Genomic DNA, 7,280 nt, shown 5'->3' with positions numbered 1-7,280 from the left:
GAATTAGCCAGACTCAAAGAGGATTATCATATCTTTATTGCCATTGGCTGGTCAGAGTATCTCGTTAGGCCCAGTAGCTGATGATGAAGACTATCACAGAGAGACAGATGAGAAGATTGGCGTTGACCACGTTGCGAAGGCAGGGCTTCTCCTCTAGAGAAGACACAGTGTCCCTGGGTGGGGGCGGGGCATGCGGGGTGGTCTCCCTCTGACGCTCCATCCCACACAGCCAATAGAGAGCCTTCGTCAACCTGGACTGGCTACCCCCACTGGCTGCAGAGTCTGGGGAGAGGGGTAAGAGATGTGTGTGTGCATGGGAACATGTGGGTATGTAGGTGTCTGCTTTCTCGCATGCAAGGTGTGTGAGATTTGCAGCTACCTGATTGACGCCCAAACAAGACTGCCTCTGACAGAATCATCACAATAACCCACCTTTCCTTTCATTGTGCACTTGTTCCTTCTGCTCCTGCTCCACCACGGTGGTCTCCTCTCTGTCCATATCCACCTCCTCTGGAACCCTGCTCATCTCCTCGGTGCTCCTCACCTCTAGGTCCACCTTGGGCTCATCCACAGGGTCAAACCTGCTAAACCAGGTAAGGCGACTGATCTGTTTGACAAAGTCACATCCAGGATCAGTCATACAACAAACAGTATCCATCTACATGTCACTGAGCCCTGTCTCAACTACTGCACCTACCAAGCTTACGGGTCAATAGATAAAACAATGATGGGGTTACACACTTTATACTACATCAATTCAGGGTTGTAGTTGACATGAACAAAACATATTTCATTTGATTTTGACTTCCTTACTGATGGTATAAACATGGCTTTCATCAAGCCCACAAAAACTGTACAAAAATATTGTTACTCATGATCTGATTTGTTGGATTCTATCTAAATTAGTTAGGGTTAGGGTTAACCCTCAGTCAGACTCAGGCCAAATCCCAATACTCCCCCTTACCCCTTACCCCTTCCCCTTAGTTTTTGCGCGTTCCCGTGAGAGCTAGTGGTGTCCCAATACTCTTTTTGAGCTAGGGGTAGGGCTAAGACTAATGGGTATACACCCCTTAAAACCAAGTAAGATCGGGAGCTTACTTGAAACCTAGGGCTATGTGAAAACTGCGCGACCTGCCACAATGGCGGCCAGATCATCCAGAGTCCGATAAATGTAATATTTTCGGCTTGATTAATTGATAAAAAAATTACGACAGTCTTGTTTTGTGTTATATACAGTCACTAACATATATATTTGCAACCATTTTCCTAATTGAAACGTTTCTAAAAATTGCTAGTTTGGTACGCTAATGTGACAGTGCTGAATCGCACAACAGTCCATAATTTCTTTGACTAGCATGTCTACAGTTTTAAGTAAACTCCATTGGCAGCAAATTTTGTTTAATATCAGTGCATAACACTACTTGCTTTGGAGATATCGATACGTGCTAGATGACGTACCTGTAACCAAGTGGTGTCCCATTTCTCAGGGATATGTAGCCCTTACCCCTCAGTTTTCGAGGGCCAAGGGCTAGGGGTAAACTAAGGGCCAGGGGGAAGGGGAAGGGGTAAGGGGGAGTATTGGGATTCGGCCTCAAAGTCCCTCCCCAGGCCTCCCTCACCTGCTCTGGGCTGGGCTTCTCCGTGGCCAGGCTGACAGACACCACCACCAGCATACAGAACAAAGACAGCATGGTGGAGAAGTAGAGGTAGTGGACGTCCTTCACCACCACAGGTCTGGTGTCCTCTTCGAAGCACAAGGGTACAGGATAGACAAAGTCCAGAACCATCCTTACACAGCCCACAAGCAGACCCAGGACAAGGCCCCAGAATGCCCCCTGTGGATGGAGGAGGCAAGGGTGTCACACATGCAAGAAAGGACATAAGCATACATGGATACACACAGATACTGAGGCATGCTTCACTATTGAGATAAAAAATGTTGCTACATATTATTTTGATTTAATTAAATGTTAGCCATAATACATGTTCACTACCCCCTACTGTACTGTACACACCCTACAGGGTAGGTTCCAACTCCACACACTCACCTTTTCATTGGTCCTCCTCCAGAAACAGCCAGCCAGGAAAACTATGGAGACAGGGGGCTGGAGGTACGTACTAATGGACTGGATGTAGATGAACAGCTGACCTCCCTGGCTGGCCTGAACCACAGGTATCCACACCACTGAGATCGCCACCAGCACCAGCACAAAACTCCTACACACAAATAAAAGCACGTACACAAACACACAGACAGATGTATTTACCCTGTGAACATGTGTGTAACTGTATGTCAAGGCTGTTCCGTGCACGTGGTGGCGTGTGCACCTGCCCACGATCATGAGCTCCCACTCGGAGGCCCTCGGTCGGAGGTGCCTCCACAGGTCCAAGGTAAAGATGGTGCTGGAGCTGTTGAAGATGGAGGTGAGGGAGGACATGAGGGCCGCTATCATCACCGCCATCATCAGACCACGCAGACCTAACACACACACACAAAGATTGAGAGTGCTAGACAATAAAAGCTTTAGGCTAATAATTGTGTGCAAGAAAGGAGGGAGGGAGAGAGATATATATATATAGAGAGAGAGGGGGGGGGAGGGAAAGAGAAAGAGGGACCTTCTCACCCGAAGGCAGTAGCTCCATGACCAGTTTAGCGTAGGCAATGTCTGAACAGCCCACGCTGTTCCCACACACCTTTTTACACACATCTGGGTCCCCACAAGCCACCTCGTCTGGACAGTAAACAACAACAAACAACTAATGTCAGATAGCTTTGGAGGAAGTCACACCGCTGCTAATGAAACCATTATTTCTGTTTGTGTGTATACTATGCCCAGTAAGCATGTGCCAAGTGTGCGTCAACATCATGGTATCCATGACAACCTGGGTAGAGTATTCTGCTGATCATGCCAGGAAGTAGCATCATAAAGAAGGGCAGGATCTTGAGGTATGCAGCCAATAAGGAGCCTCCTTTAGCATGGATAAGGTTTTTAGCAGCCAAAGACCGCTGCACTATCACCTTAAAAGATAGAAATGGGACTATTACCTTGAATCTCATTATAAGGTATCACATTCTGACCCTCAACAAAAACTTTTAGGTGTTAAATGATATACTTACCGGTATTGACAACAATAACTCTTTTCCTCAATCATCATTCTTACATTCTGACCCTCACGAAAGATTTGCGTAATCACATTCTGATGATAGTCTGATCCTTACCAGCTGTGTAGTCTGTCTGTGACACTGACCTGGTCAGAGCACCAGTACCACATGGAGGGGATGGACATGCCTATGATGATGCCCGGCCAAGGTAGGTCAGAGGTCACCGGATCTCGGAACAGGTGGAAGGCGTCATCACGGGGGAGGCCGCAGGTGGTGTTGGGGACACGTACTGAGGGGATGGCGCTGGCATACCCCTCCAGGAGGCCGTTCCAGCCCCCCACCTCCACGAAACCTCCCCAGGTGAAAAAAGAATCAGACACATGCACACAATGGACTATACAAAAACAAAACATTAATTCAATTACTCAAGTCAAATAGTGTCAACACTCCATTAATTACAGGATTATATAATGCCATGTGGTTGAACTGTATCTGGATGGCAAACGGAATCATCCTCTTGACAAAACAAGAAAAACAGACACCAAAACCTTGTGAGACTCACTAAAGCCCATGAGACTGAGAGCTCCTATCAACATGATGCCAGTCTGGGCAGCATCTGTGTAGATGACTGCAGCCAGTCCACCTGAAACAAAACACATACCCAGACCATTTTTCCATCAAATCATCGAGAGAGAGAGAGAGAGAGAGAGAGAGAGAGAGAGAGAGAGAGAGAGAGAGAGAGAGAGAGAGAGAGAGAGAGAGAGAGAGTGTGTGTGTGTGCTGGTGCTGCTGCTGGGTGTCACCTGCTACAGTGTAGACAGCAGTGATGAGGAGCAGTACTATCACAGCAACGTAGATGTTCCACTGGAGGGCCTGCTGGATAAACACTGCTCCAGCATACATGTCCACCTGCAGGAACACGAACACATGAGACATGAGTAGCTCAGAGTCACAGTGCAGCAACACTAGTGTTACAAAACATAACATTTTCACGTTTCAGATCAACATCAGAGATGCCTCTATTTTACTCACCGATATTTTTGTGAAGATGTAAATAAATAAATACAAAACTGCTATAAATAATTGTATTCTTTTTCCCCCAAAACGCCTCTGCAAAAATTCTGGTATGGTTGTGACCTGCGAAAAAAAAGTTTTACACCAGCATGTTACTTTTGTCTGTTTGAGTAATATTGCTATATATTAGAACTTTAAATGTAATGTTGTAAACCCCTCACCCCTGAGGCGATATAGATAGGCAGAAAGAGCCAGCCTAGAAGCAGCACCATCAGCATGCCCTGTTAATAGCACACACCAGCACTGAGGCACCTTGGGAACTGGAGTTTATTTATGACCAGAGGTCACAGAGGAAAAACTCACAATTTCAATTTGTATTTCATTTCAAACGGCTAAATGGCAACATGTTCAAAGTTAACGTCCTACTTAGCTGTATGACAAAGACAGACTTTGTAGTTAATTTATCGATCTTATAATGTCCCTTACAAAGTTTGCATTGATTTGCCAGCACTGAAGTATAAAGGAATCCTTCTCAAATGGTGAATATGCAGTTTCAGAATAAAACATGTCCTCTTGATATTTAGAGACCCAGTCTTACATTCCACTCGTACGCCACAGCACCGATACCAGCCGCTGCCCCTGACCCTGCCAGACCGATGAAGTGCCCGCTGCCAACATTACTGGCAAACAGAGAGGTGCCCACCTACAGCAGGATGGGAGAGAGACAGAGCATACCAACTGTCAGAACAAGCCTAAGTCCTTACTCTGCTTCCATTCGTGTAGCGTAATACTGAAAGGGGAATCACAGCCACACTTCTGTTTTACCGCGTGTTGTGAACTTTCTGGACCATTTTAAGTGAAGAGATTGAATCACTCATTTCTTTTGGCCTAAATCTGCAGACTGTCAGAAAAGAATCCTGCTCCAGGAAGCTAACATTTTTCCCAGAACGTCCCTTGTCGGTCTTGAGTTTCACTCACCGGCCACCAGGACATGCTCTTTCCTGCCAGGAAGTAACCATCCACTGTGCTCCTCTTGGTCCTCCACATGGACTGGTGGAGAAGGGGGGGATGTCAGAGAAGCTCTGCTCTTCATAACGGAGAGTTTATAATTTTGTCCTATAAGCGTTTGACCAGATCTGACACCAGTAGGTTGGTAGTTTTACACAACTACATATACATACCCCTCTGACCAATATCAGTCATCAGCATGATGAGAAACACCTCAACTTAATTGAGAAATGGCAGCACCCAAGCAACTCATGCCAGGACCCAAGTAACTCATGCCAGGTGCCATTTCCTTATTCTTTCCAAATTACAGTGATCCATCCATCAAATTAATCTCCAAGTAAAAGCATTAAGGATTTGTGTTGAAAGACTTTGAACAGGGCTCAGGTTTATCTGCACACTTACCCACAGGCCCACAGCCAACACCAAGAGGAAGTAGACCACGAGTACCACAATGTCCACAACAACAAGGGTGGCCTGTGGCCCTGGACCTCCAGTGGATGTGGTTGGGGGCAGGGAGGGGGCTGCACTGGTCCCCTGGCTGCTAGCCATCAGGTCTGAGGTTGCTAAAATTTCAGAAGGTGAATGTGTGTCTTCCACTGAGACAGGAGACAGATATTCTGTTGTTTATTTTCAGCTGACGTCACAGTACCACACTCCCAATATGTCATGATCAGACAGGTTTTACACTCAGTTGGTCTATTTTGAGTCAGTATATTGGCTAATCTCACTATTAATTAATGCTTAGGTTTGATGTAGCGTGTGGATGTGTGTCTCTGTGTCTCTGTGTTTGAGGCGTGACTGCTACTTGGAGCAGACTGTGAGCATCTGTTACCTGACAATTAGTCTTACTGGGGATCTACATCTGATAATAAACAAATGTAAAAGTGTCTCTTTTTTGTAAAAGACACTTTTACATTTGCTTATTATCCGATTTGTAAAAAAAAAAAAAGAAGTGTTTTGCTTATTATCAGATGTAGATAAGTGTGTTGAGTAATATTATCAGTGATAAACTGTCTTGATTGTTTACAATGATCAAAGTCAACATTTCCAAACAGAGTTTCAGAAATCCCCCAGTAAGACTGTCAGATTGTCAGGTAACAGATGCTGTTCAAAACATACAACAACATCTTAAATAAAGATGTGAGTATTTCTGTACAAGAGTTGAACTATCAGGTGTGCTTCCTGTAAGGTACACACTACTAAAGTTTAGTGTTGTATACTGCTTGTATATTTGAGTGTTCTGTTTCTTCACTTGTGTAAAAACACATTAATTCAATCCTTGTTTTTCCAATCACATGGGCAGTCATAACATTTTCCTCTTGGCAACAGGAATGAAAGCAAGTACAGTCCTGATGAGAAACAGTGACTTTATGTTTAACTTGTAGTGTATACCTTGCAGGAAGTACACTTGGTAGTTGTACTCTTGTACACAAATACTGACATTTTTTTTTAAAGATATATATGTTTATCATGTAACAATTTATCACTGTTAATATTACTCAACACACTTATTTACATCTGATAATAAGCAAATGTAAAAGTCTATTTTACAAAAAAGAGCCACTTATACATTTGCCTATCATCAGATGTAGATCCCCCAGTAAGAATAATTGTCAGGTAACAGATGCTTATCATTTACCTTGTTGGTAGACAGTAAAACTCCAGGTTTAATTCCAGATGGTTTGTCCTGATGTAATTTCACATTGTCAAAATCCTAGGGCATGTCCAGTCTCACACATTAAACACTAAGGGAGATTTCTCGTTTCTTCATTCTCATCCAGACACACAATAAAGACGAAGGGATCAAACTCCATTCACACGTTATATATTACTACATTCTGGTTAAAATGTCACCCAGTTTTATCACCACATTGCACCACACATGCATGGCGTTAATGGGCAAAAAACTGTTGTTGGTTGAGTCGTCAACCAGCACAAATCCAGGGCAGTGAAATGCCCCAATACCTGAGGGGAGTATCAGTCCACATGCCTATGTCTGCATGTGCCTGCGTGCTGGCTTGTAATAGCTACATCAAGTGGTTTGGCTTAGAAGGGCATAGGGAACAATACGATGTGCCAGCCAACAGTACCATTTACAGGAAAGATAGTGGCAGATTTGTTATGTAGTTGTTCAAAATACAGTGCTGTAGAACGT

At 44.4% G+C, this 7,280-nt stretch overlaps 1 protein-coding gene across 1 annotated transcript; it reads right to left on the bottom strand.

Annotated features, from left to right (window-relative positions):
- Positions 1 to 18: 18 nt before the first annotated feature.
- slc5a11 (solute carrier family 5 member 11) lies at positions 19 to 6,985 on the bottom strand. Its single transcript, XM_047037475.1, has 16 exons — positions 6,765 to 6,985; positions 5,528 to 5,721; positions 5,096 to 5,167; positions 4,716 to 4,820; positions 4,339 to 4,398; positions 4,136 to 4,240; positions 3,907 to 4,012; positions 3,666 to 3,746; positions 3,250 to 3,455; positions 2,884 to 3,019; positions 2,625 to 2,732; positions 2,329 to 2,479; positions 2,049 to 2,217; positions 1,620 to 1,835; positions 433 to 607; positions 19 to 282 (listed from the first exon to the last, which is right to left on the bottom strand). The coding sequence occupies exons 2-16, from the start codon at positions 5,672 to 5,674 to the stop codon at positions 65 to 67; spliced, it is 2,055 nt and encodes a 684-aa protein (XP_046893431.1). The 5' UTR covers positions 5,675 to 5,721; positions 6,765 to 6,985; the 3' UTR covers positions 19 to 64.
- Between the last annotated feature and the right edge of the window lie 295 nt (positions 6,986 to 7,280).

Source organism: Hypomesus transpacificus, chromosome 17 (assembly GCF_021917145.1).
Source record: "Hypomesus transpacificus isolate Combined female chromosome 17, fHypTra1, whole genome shotgun sequence".
Classification (NCBI taxonomy): domain Eukaryota; kingdom Metazoa; phylum Chordata; class Actinopteri; order Osmeriformes; family Osmeridae; genus Hypomesus; species Hypomesus transpacificus.
The sequence above is the reverse complement of the archived record's forward strand: the minus strand, read 5'-3'. Positions and strand labels throughout refer to the sequence as shown.

What these genes read in the sequence shown, in the direction of transcription:
- slc5a11 (XM_047037475.1), bottom strand. Translation starts at nt 5,674, where the DNA reads ATGGCTAGCAGCCAGGGGACCAGTGCAGCCCCCTCCCTGCCCCCAACC. An exon ending in CTGTGGCGTACGAGTGGAAT is followed by an intron (nt 4,399 to 4,715) that starts GTAAGACTGGGT and finishes TGCTATTAACAG; the next exon opens with GGCATGCTGATGGTGCTGCT. An exon ending in TGCTGTCTACACTGTAGCAG is followed by an intron (nt 3,747 to 3,906) that starts GTGACACCCAGC and finishes GTTTTGTTTCAG; the next exon opens with GTGGACTGGCTGCAGTCATC.